This window comes from Pelobates fuscus, chromosome 5, assembly GCF_036172605.1.
Source record: "Pelobates fuscus isolate aPelFus1 chromosome 5, aPelFus1.pri, whole genome shotgun sequence".
Taxonomy (NCBI): domain Eukaryota; kingdom Metazoa; phylum Chordata; class Amphibia; order Anura; family Pelobatidae; genus Pelobates; species Pelobates fuscus.
The window spans coordinates 353,520,396-353,548,344 of record NC_086321.1 but is presented as its reverse complement, the minus strand read 5'-3'; the positions used below and the strand labels follow the sequence as shown (position 1 = coordinate 353,548,344).

Genomic DNA, 27,949 nt, shown 5'->3' with positions numbered 1-27,949 from the left:
GCTTGGTGTCACGTGGAGGGCACAGGATTCTGAACCATTTGAAGAAAATAATGCACTAATACCAACAAAGCTTTATGAGGGATTGCTAAAAACTATATTCTAAAACAGGGCTGTCCATCTTGCAGCCCCCTAGATGTGGCTGAACTACAACTCCCATGATTCCTTCAATAAGGCAGATAGCCAGGGAATCATGGGAGTAGTAGTACAGCAACATCTGGGGGGCCGCACGTTGGGTAGCCCTGTTCTACAGTATATAACAACTATGAAACTGTGGAAGGTGAAATATCAGTTGGGTGTATTAATGGGGTGTGGAGGGGGAGAGGAAAATGTACTTGTCAGAGTTATCATTGTGTGAATTGTTGATAATTTAAAAGAACATTAAAAACAAATTTCATATTTAAGGTCAATATAACCAAAAGCAAAGTCATAAGGGCTCTCGACATCCCCGCCATAATGACTCCATGATGACTCCAATAAACAGTTCCTAGATATTGTCAAGTATCTATAAATTCCAATACCTTTACATTTGTCAAATATCGGTAAGTTCCAATAACTGTATTTTTTTTAAAGCAATTGGAAATTGAATATCTTTGAATAGTCTATTAAATAATTTTACTAATAATAACGACGGCCAAAAAGCATTGCACATGCATATAGGTAATTTCTTTCCAGACTGTTAGTCAGTTTTTCTCCCAAGTAACCACAGAATTTTTTTTAGCTAATCACGGATTCTTGAGTGAATTTTCGTCGAAAGGAGGCAGTGAGAGTGGGATACAAGGACACAATTGATGGCCGAGTGGTCAGACTAGGGTAAACTCTTTTTAACACTGCTCTCCGAAAGAGGATATAAACCCACGGATCCAGGATTTGATTCCATGTGACTAATCGGATATAAATTAGAAGAAATTTCTCTGTTTCCCTTGAGATTTCTCCATCCTTCAATCCTTCAACGGGCTGTTGCAGAACTGTATGTACTATGAAAATCTAGGTAAAAAAAAAAAGAAAACATGAAATTTTACAACCACACACATAAGGCAAAACCAATAGAAATGAGATCAATACATGTAATGTTATTTAAGTTAAATAAATAGCACTTGTGAAAAAGAGTAGTAAGCAGATAACTCTGATTTCAGTGTGATGTCCCACTTTTCCACTTTAGTTCTCTGGTGCCCACCAGGGAACTGTCCCCCGGGCAGAACAGCGCAAGTGCATCACTATAAATGTTAATGCAGTGCAGTGGACAGAAGCTCTCCCTGCATCGTCTTGTCAGACCAGACAGGTTGTCAGTCAGCCTGGAGTATTTGACGCCAGACTGACACGTCCGTCAGTGGGCGGTCCCACCCTTTTTCCAAATGGAACCGCCCATTATAGACATCACCGGTGATGCAAGTCTGGTCACTGGAGACACCAGCCTCAGGGCCCACTGTCCCCTTCCCGATTGTACACCTCCCAATGATGGGAAGTTTGGAACGTTGATATTTAAAAAAAAGAGCAAGGGCATCCTACTAAATTAATACTGGGAAAAAAAGGAATATGATAATTAATAAATAAAAAAAAAAAAAAGCAATCAGAAAGGATTTAGGATAACTACAAGGCCTGAATAAAAAAATTGTGCTTGTAACCTATAGGTACAAATAAAAAAAAGAATTGGATCCTTCAGTAAGCAGTTGCAGCGTTTCTATATAGTAAGGCCAACGCAGAGATGGGATTCACTGTCTATACAGACTGTTTTATCAACAACATTAGGACATGTTTTAAGAAACACTCCATGACCATAACAACTATAGCCCACTATAGTGATTATAGGGTCAGGAGTGCCCCCGGCAACCACCCAGGGTAGGTAGTCAAACCTTTGTGAACCTTCTAGGTTCAGCTCATTGGCTCTGAGTGTTTGTCGAGCGCTCTCAGCCAAGGCGCACCTTGTTGCACCACGTGTTTTTTTAGCTCAGTGCAGTTTTTAGCACAGTGAGCTGTAGTGGTTATGGTGTTTGGAGTCATCTTTTAAAGAACTAATTTAGATGTTGTTCAGAATATCCAGAAATGGCAATATTGACATTACAGCAGATTTCATCTCTTGCTGGATCAACAAGCTATTTTTGGAGTGAAGATGTGTTTCCTCCTTTTGAGGCAAAACTCGAAAATGCATCTGTGACGATTACCAACAGCATTGAGGGGCATGAAACAGACATGTGAAAGGTTAATGAATATGCATCTTTTTATAATTCGGTCTGTAGTCTGTCACTTAGTCGGCGAGCACAGTCACATTTGTGCAGTAGGTGCATTCACTATTTTTTAGCTAGATACATTCTTTAGTGTTTACTAAGCGATCTCCATGAGTCCCACATTTCCCATGTTTCCAGGGAGGTATGATTTGGTGGGAACAATGTTTTCAATCCTCTCTCATATGAACATTGTGTGCTGATGATTAATTTTAACCATTTAATTGATATTTCAAGCTACGAACGAGGGGAATTGCTGAATACCATAAAACCCTACACTAACAGGAAGGTGAGGAATAGTCCCGATATACCCCTGACTTTCTGTGTGATGTCCCCTCCACTCTACCCATGAACATCTTGCTGCATATGCTCTCCAGGATCTCAGTGAAAGCATAGTATGAAACAGCACATGCTGCATAGCAAGTTATTAAATGGCATTCTATTACATTACTTAACTAATAGAGGGATGTGCAGCAAAGTTCTGTTACCCAGCAAACTCCTCCTAACCAGTCCAGGACTGGCCATTGGGCAAACCAGACAATTGCCCGGTGGGACGCATTGGCCATGGGCCGATGCAGACAGAGGAGAAGATCCTTGCAGTCGCAGAGCTGGGTCTATCGAAACGCCAGTCTTGGTTTTCCTTTCACAAGCCGGTGGGGAGATGAAATATCTCCCTGATCTGGCCATTGGCACTTTATTGCAGGAGAGTAAGGTGAGAGGAAGACCCATGAGCTGGGCAGTAATATCTCTGATATTTAGACGGAAGCACCCATAGTGGCACCTAAACATTGTGGAGCTTAATGGAAGCAGGAAGACATTGATTGACAGCCAGGAAGGTGTTTTATTAAGTAATTATAAAAGTGACGATTTGTCATAGATATCTGCACTTTTCTAAAGTGCCTTTGTAACGTCAGCAAGCTAAGTGCTTTATGGGTGTTGAGTGGGCCTTTAAAGGAACACTTTAGTGTTAGGAATACAAAACAGTTCTGCACATGGTGCCAAAAAAACAACTTATGGGAAAAGATGATTGATGGCCAAGGGACAGCCACTAAATGTTGATTTTATTTACACATCAAGTGAAAAGAAACCAAAAGAGGGGAAGAAGGAGAAGCATTTAAAAAAAAAAAATCTATATTTCTATTTTACATATTTAATAATAATAAAAAATAATAATTATGAAAAATATATATATAATAAATAAATAAATCAATATATATAATATAATATAAATATTTTTTTTTATTTTGCTGCTACTCGTCCTTTTCCCTCTTTCGGTTACTTTTTATCACTTGATCTATGAACCAAATGGCAAGAAAATAGGCATATTCATATTATGTTATATTTGGCCCATTTTTGTGGCCTTTTGGTCTAATATTTCCTATAATTTTTTCCCATGGGCAATATTTGGCTGAACCAAAGCGTCACATGAATGAACGTCGGATATCCCAAAGAAAATGTCAATTTCTGTAAAAATGATTCAGCTACTACTGGCCATTTAGATGCCAAAGTCATAAAAATGAAGACGAGTTGGCATAGAAGAAATTAAAATGAAAAAATGACAATTCTTCTAAGAACAGCGTCTTGACGTCAAACCAGCATGCAAACCTGACAGTTACCAGCACATAAACAAATAAATAGATACCTTAGTTAAATTGATAGTAATTATATGAATATAAATAAATGTTTGCTTTTTAACAATATTCAATGTTTGAGTTTTTCAGGAACACAGTCAAATCTTCAATGTTTGAGTTTTTCCAGGCATATTTATTTTGCACGGGGATGTTTAAAAAATTTGTAAAAATATAAGAGTCTGGCATTATACTGTTAATGTCAGGCAATATATCATAAAGAACACTCCTTTTGAAGAAAACCCAGAACTATATTTGGCAGTCATGTTCACAAGCTTAACAGTTCTTCAGACACTGCAAAAGAGAACTTGTGACTTTCAATTAATTTGACAACAAAATAATAATTTAATAAAATGATAAACCCCTTTACCTTCAACGCAAAACAAGGTAATTTAATGGAACATTATAGGCAACATAGAACATTCTAGGATACATTATTACAAATATACAAACTATATATATACACATATATATATTTAATACAAAGCAGGTAATAAATATATTCAACCACGACAGGTGCATTCTGTGCTGAGGTATATTGTCATAGATCTCCTAAAAGATTTTAGATTGAATGAAGATTTGACTGTGTCCCTGAGGTTATTCCATAATTGCGATGCTCTGTAGGAAAAGGAGGATCGAGTCACTTTATTTTTGTATTGCCATATGCTAAATATCATGCTAGTACTGGATCGGAGGTTATAGGAGGTGGGAACAGCCGGGGAGAGCATTCTACTCAGGTGTAGGGTAGGAGCTTCCCAGAAATGCTCTTATGCACAAGGCTGGAAAGACGAAGAGTGCGTCGGGATTCCAGCAACAGCCAGTTTAGCTATTTTAACATGTTACAGTGCTGTGTAAAGTAATTACATTCTTTTTTTTTTTTTTTGACATTCTTTATTTATTTCTTTTTCGTGGTTGTAAGGGTACATCGTTTATGCGCTGTAACTTTGGACAAGGTTGTCGATACAGGCATGGAGAAACAATACAATAGGTTGTTTGCTGTGATCACTGGAAATAATGAGGAGTGGAATCAGCCGCATCCCACGTGTTGGCCTATTCGTATGTGTGTCAACTATTGGGGAGATTGGGGGGGGTGGTAACTCAGGTGAGTGTTGAGATGTCCCCAGCCCAATTTGTGTGGGTGGCTTCAGGTTTGAGGATAGCTTAGGTCTCTTTGTGTAGCTATGATGTGGTCTAGTGTTACCGGGGGGTGTTTGTAGCTCTGTTACCTACGTCGGTTTCCTTGTTAGGAAGTAATTACATTCTAGTAAAGCTGCAGAACGAAATAACGTATTAAGTTTATTAAGGTGCGTTTGCGGTGCGGGTGCATACACTACATCCCCATAATCAATGACCGGCATTCGCATTTGTTGCACTATCTGTTTCCTTACTGTAGGGCTTAGGCAGGATTTGTTTCTGTACAGGGCACCTAGTTTTGGGTAAAGTTTGGAAGATAATTTTTCAATGTGAAGGCCAAAAGATAGATTGGGGTCTAGCAACATACCTAGATATTTAAAAGAGCAGACTGCTGTCAGTGTGCAAATCTACAATTACATTGTAGGAATAAGACTGCCTCCAGTGTCTGTCAATTAGACAGCCACTAGAGGCACTTCCTGTGATTGGTAGGCGACCTCCCATTGGATAGTATTGCAGCAATGCTTTCCTATGGGGAGGGCCTAATGCATTTGCAGCCACCCTGCGGGAGAAAACAGAGGATCGGAGCTGAAATCAGGTAAGAACGGTAAGGGTTTATTAACTTAACTTAGAATGCTGGAGTATAGAATAATTCTGACAGAAAGAATCACCACAGGTACTGTCTGCATAACACAAGTGACCCCCACAGTTAAATCTATTCAATCTCCCTGCTTAAAGAGAAGTAGTTATGGTGCTTGGAGTCTCTGGGCACTATCCCTCGATTCATTGTTAAGTCATTTTTAAAGGATGTAACATTGAATTAGAGTCACTGGGGATCGACAGCCAAGACCATGCTGATGTAATGACTATGGCAGAGAAAGGCTCCACCTTACACTATATCAAATCATACCCGTTACAGCCGCCAGTGATAGGATGAAAGCGTCATTAATTACAAAATTAATATATATACCACTGAATATTTATGACTTACAATTTAATTTCATTAAATGTGGGGAGCTGTTTAAGTATATAGTAAAAGATATTAAACATTTCAAGTTACTTACCAGTAATGGCAGCCAACAAACACTGGCAATTATCATGATCCCAACCAGCTGGACCATCATCTCCACCTCACTGTCCCTTCTCCGTTGAACAGACTCACGGTCATGATAAACCCTGCAGAGTGTTATCACACTGATAGTGTTTAGTACAAAGGAGAGACACACAGAGAGTATACCAGTCAAGGAAAAAATCAAGCCAAATGCTTTGTTATTTGAATCTTGCAGCAACGTCAGGAAACACCAGGATTTTGGAAATTGTAGCGTATATTTCCCGAGGCCCATAATTGGAAGCAAGGCTAAAAAGAAAGCAAAGCACCATACCATAACGACGATGCCACCTGCTCTCTTTTTGGACACATTAGCCGACCGTGAAAATGGCTTATTTATACCAACGAAGCGTTCTGCAGCCATCGAAGCACCAAGAAGAAGGGGGCACTGCCCGAAAAAGACCATGGATAGTCCAAAAAAATTACAGAGATGGCAGTCCTTGTCAAACGTTTCCCAATTGAACCGTGTAATATGATATGACATTACAATGGTTCCAGTGACCAGAAGTCCCATAAGGTCCGTAACCACTAAACCACAAAGGAAAATGAGAAAAGAGGATCGTGAACGACTGTGAGTCCTCCTCGATGCACTGACCAATACCCACAAGGCAAAGAGATTAGAGATTAAGCCAGTCAAGCAAAAAATTGCAGAGAACCACGAAGAAGTGATTGGTTTTTCAGTAGTTTGTGTTATATTTATATCAATATGTCGATAGCAGGTCCTCACAGCTTTGGCCACTATGCCATTTTCTTCTTCAAAGTTTGGACACGGAGCATCTATACCATGAATGAGGCACAAGGTAGTATAATCGGACTGCATCAGTGGATCCATCTAGAAGTACTCTTCAGTAATCTTGTGCTAGATTGCTAAACTTGAGTTGTACATAATCTTCATCTTTCATTGACTGTAAATATTTCCAAAGACTGCAAACAGAACAAAATAAACATATTCATATTAATTTATATACTTGAATACACAGATTATCTCAACATCGGAAGTAAGTTATATACAACAGTCTCACAGTGCACAAATATTTTTTTTAGTCTCAAGTGTCCTTGGCAGTTGCCTAAAATCATCAATATAAGAGTTATACCCACATCAATACTGCATGTAACAACAAAAAAAATATTACCATTAAGAATATATACAAAATTTTGATGAATGAGGGAAACGCTAATCTTAGTTTTAGTGTAATAATCAATAGCTATGAGTATTGTTGAAGAAATTAGGCAAAAATTTACTGATTAAAGCGGACTTGTAATTCTTTTTTTTTCCCGTTTTGGTTTTCCATTCATTATGCCCCCTGTATTTTAATGATTATACTTCCATCCTTGTTAAATGTCTTTATTTATATTTATTTTTTCTTGCTTGCGCCGGATCTCAATATCTGGGAGCAGCCATTTTGTTCTCCTCTGTCCATGATGTCTGTGGTTTGACCTTCTGTGGGATTGATTGTATTGATGGATTGTGGGTAAATTTGATTGGCAACCGAAACAGAACCTTGCTTTAAGCTCCGCCCATTGTCAAGTTTTGTCAACCTGACTGCTATACCATGAGGAAAAGTAGTCCCTACTTGTATTTATGAATTAAATGAAAACTAGAGCACTCAGAAAATAAATAAAAACAGATTCAGACACAGCGAGCTATAGATAAACATATTAGATGAAGTTTATTTTTGGTGACAGATCTGTTTTATGTATTAATATATATTGTGATTTCCTGATTAAGTAGATCAACGACATGTCCAAGTTTATTACATAATGCATCAAATCTGAAATAAATGTAACAAAAACTACAACAACAACTTCCCCATCCACAGAATTATTTGAGAGCTTTTAAGACACCTGCAAAAAATTAAATAAATGGTGATTTTGTTACAGCATATTATTTAGAGTTTAGACTTGAAGGAGTGCACTGGTTTTGTACAATATTTCAAATGTCCCAGTCCCTTATAATGTATGCATTGTAAAGTTATTCAAGCCCTTGTGAGCCGTATTTATAGAGTGGGAATATAGGCCAACTCCCTTGGTTTGTTTTCCCAAGTCAGTGGGTTAATCTAGTAAGAGCAAGCATTATATTCTAAAGAAGGTCCTACCAGAATTGGGGCACAATGGTGTTGTGCATGTATGATCATATGTCGTAACTAAATCCTTATTGGTTTTGCCCAAGTCATTCTTGTGATGTATGTTTTTTTTTTTTTTTTTAGGTGAATGCAGCCTTTATAAATATATATGAAAATGCATATATATTTTGAAATGAAGACAACAATAATCAATATATATATATAATGTATCATAATATTATGTATGGTGTATGTTTGTGTGAATGTTGGATATATATATATATATATCTATATATATATTTGTTTTTAAGTGCAGTAAGTAATTCATTGTTTGTGTGAAGACGGGGTAGTATGTGTGGGTAAATACAAGTGTGTTTGTTAAAGGGATGCAAGATTGCCACTTTAAAAATGCAGGATTGTCTTCGTAATTTATGCCAGTGTGTGAATGCATAGGTGTATGTGAGTCTCTGTGTGTGAATGCATTTTAGTCTGCGTGAATGCAGGAGAGTCCATGTGTATGTATGTGTGTGTGTGCATGTCAGTCTGTGTGAATGCAGGAGAGTCAGTGTGTATGAGTGTGAATGCATGTCAGTCTGTGTGAATGCAGGGGAGTCAGTGTGTATGTGTGTGAATGCATGTCAGTCTGTGTGAATGCAGGGGAGTCAGTGTGTATGTGTGTGAATGCATGTCAGCCTGTGTGAATGCAGGGGAGTCAGTGTGTATGTGTGTGAATGCATGTCAGCCTGTGTGCGTGAGAATGTAGGAGTGCAAGTAGGGCATGTAAAAATAGCTGAAATAGTTGAATTGGAAGCCTAGCTGAGAGAATTTTGTTTCCAGATCTTCTGTTTTTGAAATTCCCTTTAAATTCTCACTTTAGCGAATAACTCTGAAGGCTGATTTATAGAAATGCCAGTTTCTATTGAAATTTGCACTTTTTGTAAAATGAAAAAAAATACTACACACTACACATATAAAGCACTTCAGCAACCTCCAGAGATGAATAATAAATAACATCTAGCATTATTCTCATCTTCGTCCCGAAATCAATTTATCTTATGAACCAAGTATGTGTAGATTTAATAAGAAGGATTGTGGCTTTTTAATATTCACATTAGGTCCGAGATTAAATTACACTCTAATTTTCTCAAAAATGAGATTATGAAAGGCAGACAGACTCATTAGACAGAAAAGATAATCCTGTTTACAGGAATAGATAGAGATATATACGTGGAAAGGGAAAGGGGGTGGGGTTTTTGTGCACCAATTTATGGTTTGATTTCCAATCAGATGTAACTTATTAAAACAATGTTTTATCTCCTGCTCTGTAATTTGAACTTAAATCACACATAGAAGGCTCCTGCAGGGTCTAGCAAGTTATTAAGAGAGCAAGAGATAAGAAATTCTAAATTAAACAGAATTTGCAATTAAGTGTAAACTTTAGATGACTCTTTACAGGAAATATTTATGAAGGCTGTGTAAGTCACATGTAGGGAGGTGTGACTAGAGCTGCATAAACAAGGTGATTTAACTCCTAAATGGCAGAGAATTGAGCAGTCATACTGAAGGGGCATGATATATACACTAAAACTGCTTCAATAAGCAAAAGTTGTTTTGGTGACTATAGTGTCCCTTTAACGTTACTCACTACAAGAGCAGTCAATTGGTTAATTGGAGTTCAGGGTTTTTATTAAATTATGTAGCCCTCACAGCTGGGTAGCATAAACATACTCTAACATTTCATTTCTTTGTATACATTTTAAACCTTTACGAATGATTGCCTATTTGAAGGAAATGCAAACGATGGTGCTAATCAGTGCTTGTTTATGAGCGCTCTGCATATGATGAAGTCAGCAGGATATTGTATCTATGTATATTTTCTTACAACGGTCCCTTCAAGCTGCAAATAAACTTCAACTGCATCATTTGAAAAAAAATATATAAAAAATTGTGAGAGAGTTTTGGCAGTCATACATTCAGGCTTGCGTGCCCTTTTTCTAACTCTCTCACTGGATGCCGTCAATAACACAAAATATTTTACCATAAGTCAAGAAGGGAACAGAGGTGACTGGCCCTCAGAAATCTTCTGTCACATCATTCATCCCTTCTCTACTTTCCCCAGGGACTGTTTAGGACACAGATTTTTTTCCCCAGTGTACCGTCTAGACCACGGCTTCCCAAAAGATAGATTCCTAAATATATTTTAAAACTACAGCTTCCATTGAGCTTTGCAATGCTTAAGGTGTGCAAAGCATTGTTGGAGTTGTAGTTCTACAACATCTGGAGATCAACCTTTTGGGCAACTGAATATCTAGACCTCTCCCCACTAGAGTCAGATATTGTCCCCTCTGCCTATCCCTTCGTCTGAAGGTATTGTCTCCTTTGCCTGTTCTCCACAGCCCCTTTACTAAAACACTTTTTGGCTCAGAAGCCCAAGTTATTACTCAATCTGCCAGCAGGTCTACAGACTCTGTATAAATGACCCTTAAATAGAGACCACCTTATTGTTTTTTGGGGGGATGGAAAAAACCCCACAATAATTTATTCAACTCTAGGACAAGTTTCAACGCATAGGGACACACTCACAATAATACATAAAACATAATAGATTGATTTTGGAGCAAAGAAATACGGAAAAGGGACATTTAGCGATTTAAAAATGTTTATATGAGCCCAATTAGGGCATTGTTTAGTAGATAGCTTCCATATTTGGTATACTTTGATATTGCAATCCCGCATAAGTATAGTAAATTATGAGTTATCTGCTAAACAGCTGAAAGATCAAATTAAGGAAAAGGCATTTGTTAATTGTAATCATTCAGCATTTTAGCAGATCACTCCGTAGTTGCTTTGTGACTGCCACTTTCATTCATTCCCTCCAGGGAATAGTGGGCGCCCGATTTTAGAAAATAAACAAAAGCTTTTGAAGAATTTTGTTTAGTCTGAATCGAAATTTTCGGACAAAATTAAATAAAAAAAAATTCATGAGTCAAAACATTAATATTTTTTCCCCCTCTTCCTCAATTGTAATGTGGCTTGCCTGAACTGCTTTATCATATTGTGTTCTAAACAGATCATCTTCTTTAAAAAAAAAAAGTGGTTAACAACAAGTTATAGGGTATTTTCAATGTTTTACTTAATGTTGTATATTTTATGTAACTGACAGTTCCTCTTTAAAGATATTCAGTTTCATACAGTTTTGTTCCCTTGTATTTTTTGTTTAATTGCTTCTTTTGTGTATGTATTTATTTCTTTGTTCATTTATAAAGTTTTAAGTGTGGATTGTTTTGTTATTTTTTTGTTATTTTTTGTTTTTTCCTGGAAAGTATTTCAGAACATCTCAAATACTGGCATTGACGTTACTATACTCGTGTTCTGGAAAAAAGAACAAACTTTAGAATGCTCGATACACAGTCAGACAATACAAATAATCGAATCTTGAATTTAATACGAAAACCAATAATTGAAACTTAAGGTCTTCCTGTTTTTCTCTAAAATGACAGTGATGTTTGAAATAAACAGGAGATCAGATGATATCGAGAAGCAATTAGCACGGGAAGGAAATATTTTAACTATGAACATCCAGAGACAAAACTAATTAGGCCATCCCGAGAATGCCTCTTGAAAGACAACATTAGCTTAATTTTCCAAGCTAAGTAGTTCATAGTCATTTTTAGAGTTTTTTTTTATTTTAAAGGTTCGATAAAGTATGTACTCCTAACGCTATAGTGTTTTCATCCGTATTTAGATCCAGGGCACCCCTAAATTACAATAAAGAAAAGGGAAAAGCCTTTTCACACATTTCTTCTAGCGTCAAGACTTACTTGGTGGTGCAGCCCACTCCACCCTGGTGACGTTGTCCTGCAAGCGTCTCTTCCTTGGTTTCTCATTTAATCTACTGCTTCTTTTAGAGAAGCATTGGGGACGAGACGCACATGCTCTGCAAGTGTCGCAGTCGTCCAATGAAATGCTTCTCTAATGATCGGCAAACTCAGTCATTGCTGCAGAAGCACCTGCTAGTGGCTTTTAGAAATTCAGCCCTGCAATCTAAACATTGCCATATACTGTATACTAAATGCCAAAGATTTTGTTTGCAGGACAAAATGACCTGCGATCTAAAACAGTACCAAGACCACTTCACTCAGATGATGTGGTATGGATGCATTAGTGTCCATTTAAAAAGGGCCACTCAAAGAAGAAAAAAAACTTACTGAAATAATATGGTGCACAGATCCTGCCTGCAGCCTTACTTTTTATTATTTTTAATATTACTTTTTAAAGAACACTTTTTTCCTGCATTTAAGGGGGCCTCCCTGGGCTGTAAATAAGATGGCCTTTATACGATTTTTCTGGCTGGTAGTATTTGTTTTTACGCAGCATTTGTGTCTTGCATCAGAACGCACACATATCTGCCGTCATTGCAGAGAGCAAGAATTTTCCCCATCCTCTGGCTACCTAATTCATTTCCTTGAATAAAGTGCAGACCAGAAAGGCCCCCTTTAATCCCTTAAGGACCAAACTTCTGGAATAAAAGGGAATCATGACATGTCACACATGTCATGTGTCCTTAAGGGGTTAAGAGAACCCAGAGTAGTAACTGTTCATCCAGAATTCAGGCTGTGATACCTTTCTGGCTGACTGAGTAACAAGAAACATTTCAACTATCCTACTGCCTGACTGACAGGTAATTAAACTAATTCCTGTTTTCTACAGGAGGTCGGTGGAATTTAAAATCTAGAAAGGAAAAAATACGTAGGAGCTGATACAGAAGTACCCAAAATTAGCGTGAAGGGGCTGGTGGATTAGCTCAAAAGAATGCCCACTGTCACTCTCACAATAAATGGGGAATAACCCACAGTAGTATATAGGAAAAGAAATGGACCAAACAAGAAGTCAAAAATAGAATAATAACAAAGAAATACTTTTATTGAATCTAAGGATAGCGAAAGAACAAATGGATAAAAATCAGAAACATAAATATACAGCTAAAAGGTGAATGAGTGTACCTAGGTCCGACAGCAGAGACACATTTGGTGTCTAAAACACAAACCAAATGTCGGAACCAAAGCGCCCTAGGACGTATAGCAAGAGGTAAAAGGGAAGGAGGTGGGAGGGGGCCAAGCCCCAGTAGCCACGAACCAACAAGCCTCTAAAAGTCTCTCCCTATAATAACTCGGCACCGTGGACTAACCACTAGTGCCTACCTGAACAAATCTCCCTGCCTGAAACTGAGAGAGAAGAAACTAGTGCATACTAAAACGAAGTGCTACCAAGTGTGGTGATAAAACAAAAAAGAAGCAGCTTGACGCGCGTTTCGGCGTGTCAGCACGCCGTCGTCAGGAGCATTGTCTTTTTTTTCACTCTTTTTTGGACTTCTTGTCTGGTCCATTTCTTTTCCTGGAAGTGAAAATCTACATCTGATGTAGTGGGATAGTGAAGCGACCACTTACTAAACAGTTTATGTGTAAGATAATTAATTATAAGCATTAAAAAAGATGAGCTGTTTTACACACAGTCAGGGTTACTTAGTCAATTCAGAATTCAAAGTGATCTTTAACTTTTGGATCAAACTAGTTGAAATGGAAGCATAGGTGACTTGGATGATTTTTCCAATTTAGCTGATGAATCCACTCTTGGTTCTCGGCAATTCTCACTTTGGTAAATAACCCTGAAAATTTCAATTTGATGTGTACGTTAAGATTTGTTTGCAACATTGATGCACATGGAGAGGGAAGGCAAGTGTAGTTTTGAATGGAGAGCCCATGCTGGCAGTCTTTGCATAAAAAGCAGAGTGTGGCCGAATAAAAATCATATATATTCTCCAAACTGTGTGTCGTCCAGTTACTGGGGAGGAGAGATATTCACTTCACAGCGCCTTGTTCCTGAATTCCAGTTATTACGGATCCAGCAGAGAAAAGTATTTGTCAGGACTAGAGTTTCGCTACAATGGCCATGGTAGAAAGGGGTTCTTACACACAGTGCATTGCCGTTTGCTGCTTATGGGGTAATGTAGCGGCAGACCGGTCAGAGTCCCCATGATGACCTTTGTCAATCGCTGAAAGCTCCTTCAATGGGGACATGAGCATTTTGGCAATACGAGGTGGACCTACACAATATTAGGCAGATTTTTTTAATGTTGTGGCTGATCAGTGTATAACTATTGCTTTATACATTCCTAAAAATCTGGATTGCTGTATTAAAATTAAATAGTTTTGGGGGATTCAGAAGGTCATTGCTTGAACTTGCTTGTCACGTCATACTCATCTCCAGATGTAAGGTTGACGTACATATCTGAGCCTATACCATTTGATCGCATCTGGTGACCTTTTACTCTTCCTTTACTGCATCAAACTATGAAACCTATACCACAAATACGATGTCCGTTGTTTTCCTTTTCCTGCCTGTAATAGACAACACTGAAAACCACTTTTACTTAAAACTAACCTAAAAATAAACCACAAATACGTAAGTAAGAAGAAGAAAAACAACGGCCTGAGTATCATTTTTGCGTAATCCTTTAAGAATGTAATTGTCTGGTTCTTCAATACTTTCCAGAAAGGCTTACTTTTTTTTTTCTTTGTCTTTTTTTTTTTTTGTCCCTGTTTACTTATACATTACAAATATACATGTTATTTAATATCCAAATAATTAATTTGGCAACAATTGATATCAGGCTACAAACACAACATGGTTGCACTGCTGTGTATATACACCTTTTACACCTGGTCTTTTGATTCAGGACATAATATCCAGCAACAAAAACAGGCACTGTCCATCTTAAAGCAAAACAGAATCAAGGACCTGGGTCGCACCAAAAAAAGTCCAAAGATAAAGAAGTGGTCCATCATTCATTCTCAGTAAAATTCTTACTTGAAAATTTATTTTTATTGACATCAAAGTGAAACAATTAAAGTGGCACTCCAAAAGGCCTTCAGCTTACTAAAGTGCTTTAGAGGGTAACCATATGTCCCGGCAGGCTTATTTTACAGACATGCAGATTTCAAAAGAAATCTGTACTAGTATAAACCCCTTTATTAACACCTTCTACTGCAAAACAGACATTATTTCCTGCTTCACTCGCTTTGAGATGTATTGCTAAATGATAATTCTTTGAAAATGTATGCAGATTCCACGAGTTACACGAGTTACAAATCTGCTCTGATGAAATGTCTACTTCTTCCTCCTTAAAATGAAAAGAATGGTAGTTTCCAGCAGCTTAATCATAAACAGTGAGGGTAGCTGATAGACTCCATCTACTGATGGTGGGACCTTTCGGAATTGTGAGACGAGCTTCCGAGGTCATGGAATCTCCATATATCTTACACCCATATATCTTACACTGCATCTTAATGTTTAAAGTGTGTAGATTTCTTTACTGCACTTTATGGCATCAGGCAAAACGTTTAACACATTATATCTTGACCAGAATGGAAAAAAAGAGAAGACATTAGGTTAAAGGGACACTATAGTCACCAGAATAACTACAGGTTAATGTAGTTGTTCTGGTGAGTATAATCATAATATGCAGGCATTTTCATGCAAATGCTGCCTTTTCAGAGAAAAGGTAGTGTTTACATTGCCCCTAGGGACACCTCCAAGTGGACACTCTTCAGATGGCCACTGGAGGTGCATCCTGTCTCAGTGCTGCACAGTAGGCAGCACTGCCATTCAGCGTCTCCACGCTCTGCATGGGGACGTTGACATTTACCTCATAGAGATGCATTGATTCAATGCATCTCAATGAGGAGGTGCTGGTTGGCCAAAACAGTGTTTGGCCCTGCCCCATTGCCGATTTTAGATGCTTTACCCATGGTACTGGCTAAAAATCAGCAATTTTGATGATGTCACCAAGGGGGCAGGGCCAGTGCCAGCGGACCCGCACTGCAGTGGAAATAAGGTGAGTTTTAATTCCTTTTAAGGGGGCTAAGTGGGGGGCAAGCCAACTTATTGGTGGGTTAAACAATATAGGGTCAGCAATACATGTTTGTATTCCTGACCCTATAGTGTTCCTTTAAAAGTCTAGATTAAAATTTATCAAGATCTTGTCATTATGCATATGTGGTTCTCTCTTATCAAATCTTTGGTTCTTACCCACATCCCTGGCAGTTATAATACTGAACAGAAAGTCAGCTGTTAATATCAATATCTTTTTTTTAAAGATTTGATCCTAGTCATGAAATGTTCTCAATAAAAGCAATGAACCCAGGTATTCTCTGCAAGTCTCATATTTGAAGAAACATAAAACGTATAGAGTGGAAAACCTGAATGAATGTTTCCTGAAGAAAATCAAGGATTATGAGGACTGAGTAATACCTGGACTGTTAATTATATGACTTGCAAAACACGATTAGGAGAAAACCCTCCAGATATGGTTATATATGGATGTAACAGGCTTCCAACTCCAAACTAGTCTTTCAATAATATTTTTAGAGAGGCATTCTGGATTCTGGATATCAGAATCTACCTTTATCTCCAAGCACTCATAAGGAGGCTGTCTGTGAAGAATAACGCCCTGGTTAAGAAGAACAGTTCTGTTGGCCAAGGCCAAGGGATTTAAAAAACAAATTCCCCATTTTTTTTGTACTAGAGAGTGATATGGTGGACCCCACAATTACTGGTTGCAAAGGGCCAAGCAAAAGATTATGGGGCCTATGTACAAAAATGGAAGGGCAGTGGGAGGGAAGTGCCAACACATTTCGCAACAGTGTAAATGGGTAAAATTGGTACAAGTAAAAAGACAAAGGCACAACGCATTTGAGACAACACAAAATTTGACAAACAAATAGATGATGAGATGAAGGTCCTATTTTAGTGAGAACTTGGTAGAGAGAGCTCAAATTGAAATAAAAGCATCGGTAGTAAATGTTATTATTTGAAGGGTCTGATGAAAGCTAATGCAGAGGAGAGCATTTTACAGAGATAACAAGAATCTAGTAGTGAGGGTAGTGAGGGTATTTAATAACATAGGAAAGATGGGGATTACAATGGGAATATATAAAAGATTTGCTATTCTGTCTCAAGCTACTTCGGTAAAAAAGTAAAATATGCTGAATGCTACGGGCTAAAACCGATAAAAATAATGGCAAACATGGTAGTAATAATGGTAGGTAGGGTGAGGCTATTTGCATGCAGAGAGCTTAAAATGGTTTGACGAAAATTGTGATTGAGAATATGCAACTTTTATAGGCTGTAGTGTTTATGGTGCTTGAGTGTCCCTATAATAAATTGCAGGATCATACGCATCTCTTAGTGATGGCTCTCAGCCCTGGTTAGCCTTCTTTTGCAGGGCTTAAAGTAGAATATTTATACGTTTCTAAGAATTAATGTGGGTTTCGGAATCCAAACTGCTTTAGGAGTGTTCTGCCTGCATGTCAAGTCATAGCAGAACAAACAATGTTCTATTGAAACACATTTTCCTTTACATCTGTGTTTGAACCATTCTTTGCCAGAAAAAGAACACTAAATTAATGATGCTGCAATAATTACAATGGCTTAATTCAAGCACCATGCAGCTTTACCTGGGATTTTTCAAATACATATCATGCCCAAATGTCATGTTTACAAAATAGTGGGTAGCAGAAGGGAATTAAAGGAACACGAAAGCTTTAGGAACGGAAACATGCAATCCTAATGCTATAGCTGTTCCCCTCTTGCAAACCATTTGCAAAACCATTTTCAAATAGTTTGACATCATTAAAGCGACATCATCAAATCAATGACTCCCTTTTGCTTTAGCAATAGTTATTTGGTTTAAAACTGGACTAAACTGACTAACGAGTGTCAGCTGATGCTTACAGCCACCAAAATCCATCCAACGAAAGACAGAATTGATATTGCAGCAAACCATTTGCATGCTGTAGTGGTTATGGTATACAATCAGGTGCTGGAATCGGGTAACGTTTTACATTTTTTTTTAACCCTTTGATTGTCTCGGGGTGGGGATGGTGGAGGAAGATGGAAAGTGTTAGGAATGTAATATGTTTTAAATTGAGGTGTTAAGGGAACAGGGACACTTCGACCAGACCACTTCAATTAACCCTCTAGTCAAATGCAGCTTGAGCATGTTGTTAATACAGAAGATATGCGTATATAGGAATGTCTTTGTGTCAGGCTGTGTCAGTGTGCATCGTATGTTCCTCTTCTGCTTTGCATTAACATTTTTCTTTGAAAAATCTGTTTGTGCAGACATGTTTTATGATTTTTCTAGGCTTGATTTGAATAGCCAAAAATTAAAATAGTTTTTATTTTTTTTTTTAAAAAGTAAACTTTTAAACAGATTAATGGGTCACTCTAAACACCATGACAACTTTGCATGTTTGCAATATTTATTTTGTGGAGAGTCCACTATTAACTGTGAGAGTGCCTTAAAACGGCAAAATATTTTTAAAAACGTTTTCCTTTGATGTGTCCAGCTGAATGCTTATAAGCTGAAGCGCAGTGCACATTTTTTGTCACTGGTTCAGGAAATATGTCGTTAGAGCAGTGTAGCGGAGCTCTAGTCCTAGCAGGGACTCTTATCCGCTGGTATACCAAGAAGCTATCAGGAACAAGAGAAAAGAGCCAAAGAATAATCCACCTCCTCCCCAGTATACGGACTATACACGTTTCTGGGAGTACAACTGAACTTTATTCTCACATACACGGCTTTTATGCCCAGTCCCATGCAAGGGGTTTCATACACAAGAAATGCAGGGGTTTCAATCCCAGAATCCCCTGTGCCTGAGAGATAATTGGTTGAGTAAACTCCTCTAATTTAATAATCGCTCAGGTACAGAAAATCCACAAAATATCCCTACCATACCTAAGAACCCCACAGAAAGTACATTCCCCGATAGCCCAGATCTGAGTGTCCAGCATATCCAAGAATCACTCAGATCGGTTTGGTAGAACGGGAATGCCATCGTGGTGTAGTTTTGACTGACCAGACATGAGGCGCTAGCCCAAAATAGTTCCAGGAAATAGGTGTCCTGGCCGGTCTCAGTTCGTGAGGTTCCTGTGCGAATGCCATACAAGGGAATTGCTTGCTTTAAGGGTACAAAGGCTCACCCTGTTCGGTGGTTCATATCTCCCGAACGCCATTCGTGTAGGTGGTCGGGAACAGGCAGCGGTCGGAGGTTTACCAGTGTTCGTGTGAGTGCCTAGACTAAAAGAGTTCCTGGCACTCGATGACCAAGTACCGCTGCCCACGTTTGGGAGACAACATGGCCACCAGTCTCTCTACCATGTCTTCGGTGGTCGAAATGGTGGCCACCCCAGGGAAAGCATTAATTAATTATTTCCCTTGCGGTTTCACACTTAAGTGGTTGGTGTCAACATTCTAATGGTGTACAGGGGTGGTCCTCGTTCGGGAGACGAAGGGATTCCGTTCGTATGAAGTCTCCCAAATGGCTAAAGAGGAACCACACGAAACATACTGGAAAAAATACACGAAAGGTGGTAATTGAGCTACAGGGGATACGGACAGCCCAGAAAAAGGAATCAAGAGTGTCTGGCAAGCGTCCCCTCCACTACAAGCAGCATGTCAGGGGCAACACTGTAACATTATTTAGTTGCAGTAATAAATAAGAATCAGTAATGCCTATCACTGTTTGTTTTATTGCTGTGGGCCTCTAATGTAACACACATTGTAGGTAGCTTTTGTGTAGAGTGTTAGTTTGTGTGTATTTATGTATGCAAATGTGATTAGGCACGTGTGTGTCAATACATGCGTGCTGAGGCATAGAAACATTATCTGGCTCCTGTTATTCAGACACAGAAATTCATGCGCAATCGTACTCTCAAACACACATACATTTACACCCTCAGACACTCGAACATAATTATATCTACAAAAACAAACTCACACAAAATTAAACTCTGAAAAACATACACTACATGCAATAACACCCTCAGAAAAACATACACAATGACACCCTCAAACACACTCACAATGACACCCTCAAACACAAACACACACAATGACACCCTCAAACACATACATACAATTATATATGAAATACGGTTGCCCTTCGAGCTCACATTGCCCCTTGAAATGCTTAAGAAGCAGCCCCCTGATCCAGCAGAATGGAAAATCAGAAGGGATAGTACACTGTGACCCTTGGGTTTCAGGTCCTGCTAAAGTGCTTTGAGACCTCACAGGATGGAAAATAAATGATTGTAAAACTCCTACCAACACATCTGAGACTGGCGTCTGTAATCACTTCTCGCCCTGCCAGAGAACCATTTACACACAGGAAGCTAAATTTCTCAGTACCGCGTCAGTTGGCCTATTGTACCTGATTTGACAGGCCATATACTTTGTCTGTGTAATGGCTGTCAAACAGGGAGCAGCTATCCTAGTGACTGCCACCCTTCCTGCGTTTACTTATCCAGGATCCAGCACCCCCACCAGGATGCTATCACGAGAAGGGAAATGGGATACCTGTGTGGCATTTCGGGGGAATCATTTACCCAATTCCTCCCCCCCCCCATCCCCCGATAAGTGTAACTGCAGCTGAGGATAAAAGTACCTATCTTATAAGCCCCTGTTCTGCAGGACTTAATTGGATAAGAGTAGACCAGAATGAGAGATTCCTGATTGGTAGAGCCTCTTCAGGATGAGGGAGGTATCTGTCTGACAATCCAGTCAGCTTCTCTAAGCTATGCATCACTATGATGATGGATGGAACTATATTTTATTTTTCCAACATTCTTTGTAAAACCACAGATTAAAATTTATGTACAAAGCATGGGTGAGATAAATAAATCTGTATAAATGACCGTGGGCTGCTTCACACACTAAGAGATAGCGACTTAAATATGTGATATCAGGGGCGTGGCCTAACCAGGGATCGAGCTGGACGTGGCTGTGTAGAGCTCCTGCCCCAACGCACAATTTACAGCTTACTTTAGCAGTATTCTAGACCCAAATCGACACCTTTTGCCAAGCATGGACAAAGAGAACTCTAAAAAACAGCCCAGGAGGGGGACCAAGGGAGGAACGACGGTTCTGGACCTGATGACGGCTCATAAGACCGGGCCTCAGGATCCCCAAGATGGCGCCGGACGGAGCCCTTCGCCCCGACCATCCTCACCACACGAGGCGCTGGGAGATAGCAGGAAAAGGAGCGAAACATCACAAATCCTGGAGCGCCTCGATGGAGTCCAGTCTTACCTGGCTGGTGAAATTGTGAACGCCACAGAGGTGCTCCGTGGCGAGATCGCGGCCCTGGGCACACGCACCGCCCGACTCGAGGAACGGATGGAGGCCACAACCAAGGCCCATAATGCGGCGGTAGCCCATCTCAATGGCCTGGCGGCCCGAGTGACTGAAACGGAGCTGGCTATATGTCCAATAGGTCTAGGAGAAATAATCTCCGTATACGTGGCCTGCCGGAGGGCGAAAAGGAGGGCATGCTACCAGCGATTCTCATGGCGCTATTTAGACCTCTCTTGCCAGATCTCCCTGAAGACAGGTGGCACATGGAGAGGGCCCATCGAGCCCTCCGAACGAGAAGGGTTGACGCCAACTCCCCTCGGGATGTCATCGTCCGGTTCCTTTTCTTCCAGACGAAGGAAGCATTACTGCGCAAAAGCAGAGAGGCCAAGATTATGCACGACGGAAAAGAAATCCAGGTGTACCAAGACTTAGCCCCCAGCACGCTGCAGAGGAGACGGGAGTGGAGGCCCGTTACGGAAGCCCTGCGGGGAGCAAACATACAGTATGCATGGGGGTTCCCATTTCGTCTTATGGCCTTTAGAGGGGGGAAGACCCTTACTCTGACCCCTACCGGGGACCCGGGAGCCTTCCTGAATGCCCTGGGAGTAGCTGCTCGAGGAGACCTACCTGACATGAGGCCTGCGCACCGGGATCTGGACTTTCTTCCGATTGAATGGCAGGAGGTGGGAGCAGGTCGGCGCTGACTTCGGAGGCCGGTATAGTATGTTGGCCCAGAGTTAACTTTCTTTCTGCGAGGTAGAGGCTCAGCGGGGGGGACCGGGACTGTGTTTGGGTGGGGGGTTTTTTAGGGCCTGTAGGGCCCGAGCATCCCTGACCCCTGGTCTCTGGGGCCTAGAGTGGAGAGAGGGGGGGCTCCTGGTGATTTTGGGGAGGGGGCTATGGGAATGATGCCACGACCTTCCAGGCAAATGGTGCTGGGACTGGGGTCTGTTTTCCCATACTCGTCCGGCTGCTCTGCTAAGATGTGTGAGAGGAGGCTTGGGACATCGCAGCAAGGAGCCACGGCCCATTACTTACAGGCCGAGGGGGGGCTTGAAAGTTGCAGGACTGCTACGAACACTAGGGGCTGGTGGAGGCTATGATCACCCATGCGGCCCTCGGGCCTGACTCACCTTGTTTAGCATTTTATAGTTTTCTATCCCTATGGTTTGTCTTATGCACGGGGGCCGGGGCACGGGTATCTCCTACTGCCTTAGGGGGACCGACACACTTCTGCTCAACCCTGTGCAGATTACTCTTTCTCCGATCTCGGATTACAATCCGGGGTACATGCTGTTTTGCGATAGGGGAGCATGTGGAGCAATCATACTGCCGGTAAAAATAAGATAAAGGGACGGGCAATGGAATGCAACCATAGTCACCTCCTGATGACATCCATAAGCACATGCAGGAGTTTTTCACAATACTACAAACATATAATTTACAAAGCGCACATCACAACATAGGGGACTCAGGTACAACCACCTGTAAAGGGGGGAACAAAAACAGATAAAATTTTTCTATTGTTCTTTGAATTAATTACACATAAAGTTTTGCCTCACGCAACGTAAAATAAAAGAGACGGGGCACAACAAAATGTAAACCCTCTTCCTTTGCGTGTTTAGCCCTAGCAACAAATAAAGTTTTGTCTCACGTCAAAAAAAAAAAAAAAAAATTAATAAACAAAAAAAAAAAAGAAAAAAACAAGAGAAAAACTATATAAAATAAACAATAAAATCAATCTATAAACAAAAGAGTAAACAAGCAAAAACTAGAAAGACGTAAGATGTACACATAAGAGATAACGTATTAAATCTAAAACTGCAACAACTGAGGGGGCACATGAAAACTAAGAAAACTAAAAAGACGCCAACACAAGAGGGAGGAGGACTGCATACTAACATTATTGCATACCACGATCGCAAGGCAAGGAATAGGTTGGGGGAGGTTTGGAAATACAGGGGGTCATGGGTCGGAGGAGGCAGGAGGCTGGTCCTGTTTGGGGATAGGAGATCCCAGGTCTTACAGTCATACTACTGTTTAAGGTTACTTTTTTGAAATGTTATGTTGTAAAGTTACTAAATGCTTACACACTATGTTTTTTCGATGTGGCGAGGCCTTAGGGCGTGCGGACGCTCTATACGGTGCCCTAGCAGCGCGTACCAAAGGGTAATTCTCATGCCATGCTGTATTTTACGATGTCTAGATACAATTTATGTAAACACCATTGTGCTGAGGGGGATGGGCTCGTGAACCAGCATTTCTCTCCAGCGCTGGACGCGGTTGGGATGCGGGGTCTTGACCCACAGACGCCTGGCGGAGAGTAAGACCAGGCAACCTTGGTGGAGCGCGAGATGTGCACCACCTTTTCTTAGGTGATTCTATTTTCTTCTTTTTATCTCTCTCTTATTCTTTCTTTCTCTCCCCCCCCTTCCTAAATCTCATTTTCTTGCTTTTTCCCTGTTCTATCCTGGGGGCGTGGCGGCGGAGTCAGATGGTGGGAACGCGGAGGGGACAGAGGTGGGCGTGCACTGCAGCAGACCGAGTGGTTTGGACTCATGGCAGTTAAAATTTCTTCCCTGAACGTTAAAGGGCTTAACTCCCCGACTAAACGGAGATTATTATTCAGAGAAATAAAAAGAATGAGAACCGACATAGCTTTTATTCAGGAAACGCATCTTCCCCGACAGGCTAAATTTAAACTGAAAGATCACAGCTCGACCTATGAAGCCAGGGCATTATGTAAACGCAATGGAGTGGCGATACTGATACGGAATAGCTGCCCCCTTAGAGTAGTAGCCACTGAATCCGACACGGAGGGTCGATATGTGATAGTTTCGGGCACCATGCTCTCCCACCATATCCATTTAGTTAATATATACGCGCCAAACCGCCCAGAGACAGCTTTCTGGGAATCGCTTCAGGCCAAACTTCAGACACTACCCCATGGGATGGTGATCGTAGGGGGTGACATGAACGCGACGCCCAGCCCTGCAGCTGACAGAAAGACGGACAGAGGCACGCACAGGTCCCAGGGGAAGGGGAGCCAGGACAGACTGCTGCAGGACTTCATTGCGGGTTCGGGGTTGGTGGACGTGTGGAGAGCACATCATCCAAGTACGAAGGATTACACCTTCTTTTCGGCCCCACATGGGTCGTATTCTAGGATCGACATGTTCCTGGTTAATTCCGGGTGCCTACCTAAGATACTTGGCACGGACATCGGGACCATCTCGGATCTGGTCGGATCATGCCGACATATCACTAACCCTGGGGAAGCTATGCGAAGCGACCCCATGGACGTGGCGACTTAACGCCTCCTTACTGAAAGACCAAGATGTAGCAGACCAGGTTAGGGCGGAGCTTGAACAATTTTTCGAGACCAACACAACCCCTGATGTGACACTAGCAACCGTGTGGGCAGCCCACAAAACAGTGATAAGAGGCACGCTCATAAAAATAGCAACGGCCAGAAAGAAATTGAAATTTCAGAGACTGGAGGGCCTCCTGAGAGACCTTAAAAGGGTGGAACAACAAAACCAGGGTAGCCCGACGGATCGCACCGCGCAGCGTCTACGGGAGGTACGGTTGGCAATACGCCAGCTGCTTCTCGACGATACGGCCAGATCCCTTACGTGGTCTAGAAGGAATTTCTACGAACATGCAAATAAAATGGACACTCTTTTGGCTAGGGTCCTGAAACCCAGACACCGCGGGGGACACATTACGTCCATAAGACACAAAGATGGCTCGATTAAATCTAGTCCACGAGATATCGCGGAAGTCTTCACAGATTATTACAAATCCCTGTACAATCACTCCCCGGGGTCCGAGACGCGGAAAGAGGGGGACGAGGCGCTGACGCAGCGATTTCTGGCAGACTTAGGGCTACCTAAACTAGACCAAGCAGCTGCGGACGTACTAGCGGCAGAAATCACAAACGAGGAGGTAGCGCAGGCTATAGCCGCCCTGAAAGGGAAGAAAGCTCCGGGACCTGACGGGTTCGACGGGAGCTACTATAAGGAATTCCGTGAGGAGCTGACTCCCCACTTAACGGCTCTTTTCAATGAATTCAGATCGGGGGGCACCCCGGATCTGGATATGTCACTAGCGACCATTGTTTTAATACCAAAACCGGACAAGGACCCGGCCCTCCCGAGTAGCTACAGGCCTATTTCCCTTATTAACCACGATATGAAGATTTTAGCAAAAATTCAGGCGACTAGACTGAACCCCTATTTGACCACCTTGGTGGATGCAGATCAAGTGGGATTCGTGCAAGGCAGACAATTGTTCGAGAACACCCGTAGGAACATCGACATCATTTGGAAACAGAAAGTTACGCGCACCAAAACTATGCTAGTATCTTTGGACGCTGAAAAAGCGTTTGACAGGGTCACATGGACGTACCTATTCACGCTACTAGCTCATATTGGTTTCCCCGACCAAGCGATAACCCTGATCAAAGCCATGTATAGCGATGTGCGAGCGCAAATTAAAATTTCGGGAGCCCCGCTGACCCCTTTCAGGCTGTATAATGGCACCAGACAGGGCTGCCGTTGTCCCCACTCCTATTTGTTCTCTCTTTAGAACCGCTGCTCCAGGCCCTCAGGACACACTCAGGGGGTTCGAGTGGGGGGCAGGGAATTCACAGTATCAGCATATGCGGATGATGTGCTCTTGACGCTCACTGACCCCATGCGGATGATGTGCTCTTGACGCTCACTGACCCCATCAATTCGCTGCGGGCCTTGCAAAAGGTCCTGGAGGACTTCGGAGCTGTGTCAGGCTACAAAGCCAACATGTCCAAGTCTAGCGCCCTTCCTATTGCGATCTCAGAAGTAGAGCTGGATGCTCTTCAGAGGGAACACCATATACACATAGAGCGACAGTCGATTAAATATTTAGGCATTAAATTGACGGCAGACCCAGACCACCTTATGCAACAAAACTACACACCACTCATAAAACAACTCATTAGGGAACTGGAGGCTTGGAATGAAAAGCCCATCTCTTGGATAGGGAGGATACATGCGGTCAAAATGAATATACTACCTAGGATTCTATTCTTTTTTCAATCTCTGCCCATACACCTCTCCAAGTCGCATCTTGCGCCCCTGCAGCAGGCGATAGGGAATTTTGTGTGGCAAAATAAACGTCACAGAATTTCAAGACACACTCTATATAGGCCAAAGAATAGGGGAGGCCTGGGTCTACCTAACTTATATGGCTATTACTTGGCGACACAATTATCGCAGATAGCCTTATGGCACTCTCCGCCTGGTGAGCGGAGGTGGGTAGACCTGGAGTCATTGATGGTGGGGGCGGATATACCGCAGCTACTAATTTGGGTTCCTAAAGATAAAAAACCAATTATTAGGGCTACGTGCCCAGCTATATTGAATTCTATTCACGTATGGGATAGGACCCAGCAGAAGTATGGATTAGCATCAACCCCGTCTCCGCTGATGCCTTATTTGCGAAATAGGGCATTCCCGCCGGGTATGTCGGCAAGGAACTTTAGGAATCTGGAACGCATAGGCCTGCAGCGCATTCACCAGTTAGTGCAGGGCTCCGAAGTAATAACTTTTGACAACCTACAACAAAGGGGTCACCTCACACCTGCAGACTTCTTTAGATACCTTCAAATAAGGGATTTTGCGAGACTCCCGTGGGTCCGAGCTGCGGCCCAAACACCCATGACCTTTTTTGAACGAATATGCCTTCGAGACCATATGCCTACGGGTCTGATAACCCAGTTGTACGCTCACCTCTGCTCTGTGTCCACGGTTGAGGGCGACATGGCCTATATTGATCAGTGGGAAAGGGACTTAGGGGAGCACCTAGAGGGGGTGGAATGGCAGGAGATCTGGGAAGCCAATCATAGCTCTTCTGTGTGCGTAACGATACAGGAGCAAGCAGTCAAGACGATGCTTCGCTGGTATACAACCCCTGTAAAGCTATGCCACATGAAAAAGTGCCCTACAGATTTCTGCTGGAGAGGTTGTGGGATGAAAGGGACCTATATCCACATGTGGTGGGAATGCCCCCTGATGGTACGCTTTTGGCAACAGGTTAGAGATATGATGGCCCAGGTATTTTCCAGACCCCCTCCCCTGGACCCGTGGCTTTACCTGCTCGGTAGAACGGTAGAAGGGTGGACGAGACGTGAACAAAAACTCATTCATAAATTTACGCTGGCAGCCAGGAGAGCAGTGGCAGCTGACTGGCTTAAACAGACCACGCCGGCCATAGCGGGGGTAATTAATAGAATACGAGAGGTATACGTGATGGATGACCTGACGGCACGGGTCAGAGGAACACAGATACAATTCCAAAAAATCTGGGCGCCCTGGGAAAATAGCCCCTTGTGTTAGGACTAGCAGCGATACCGAGAAACTGATACTTATGTAGACGGACGGATGAGGCTCCCTGATGACCCCCTCCCCACCACGCCCCCCGCCCCCCCCCCCACCCTACCCCTGTCTCTCTGATTTCTCTCTTTTCTCTCTTTCTTGGCCTTTTTCTTCTTTCTCTCTTTAATTTTTGTAACTATGGCTAGCATATATTTGCCAGAGACTGTTGGGAGCGAGCTCCCGAGAGAT

The 27,949-nt window shown here is 41.6% G+C and overlaps 1 protein-coding gene across 2 annotated transcripts in view; it reads right to left on the bottom strand.

The window, feature by feature from the left end:
- Nucleotides 1–564: 564 nt before the first annotated feature.
- TBXA2R (thromboxane A2 receptor) overlaps nt 565–27,949 on the bottom strand; it is a 51,664-nt gene continuing 24,279 nt past the window's right edge. For both annotated transcript variants that reach the window (XM_063453322.1, XM_063453323.1), the window contains exons 2-3: nt 6,043–7,010; nt 565–984 (exon numbers count right to left, since the gene is read on the bottom strand). In XM_063453322.1, the coding sequence (XP_063309392.1) occupies nt 715–984; nt 6,043–6,918 (1,146 nt within the window). In that variant the 5' untranslated portion in view covers nt 6,919–7,010 and the 3' untranslated portion in view covers nt 565–714. The remainder of the gene's footprint in view (nt 985–6,042; nt 7,011–27,949) is intronic.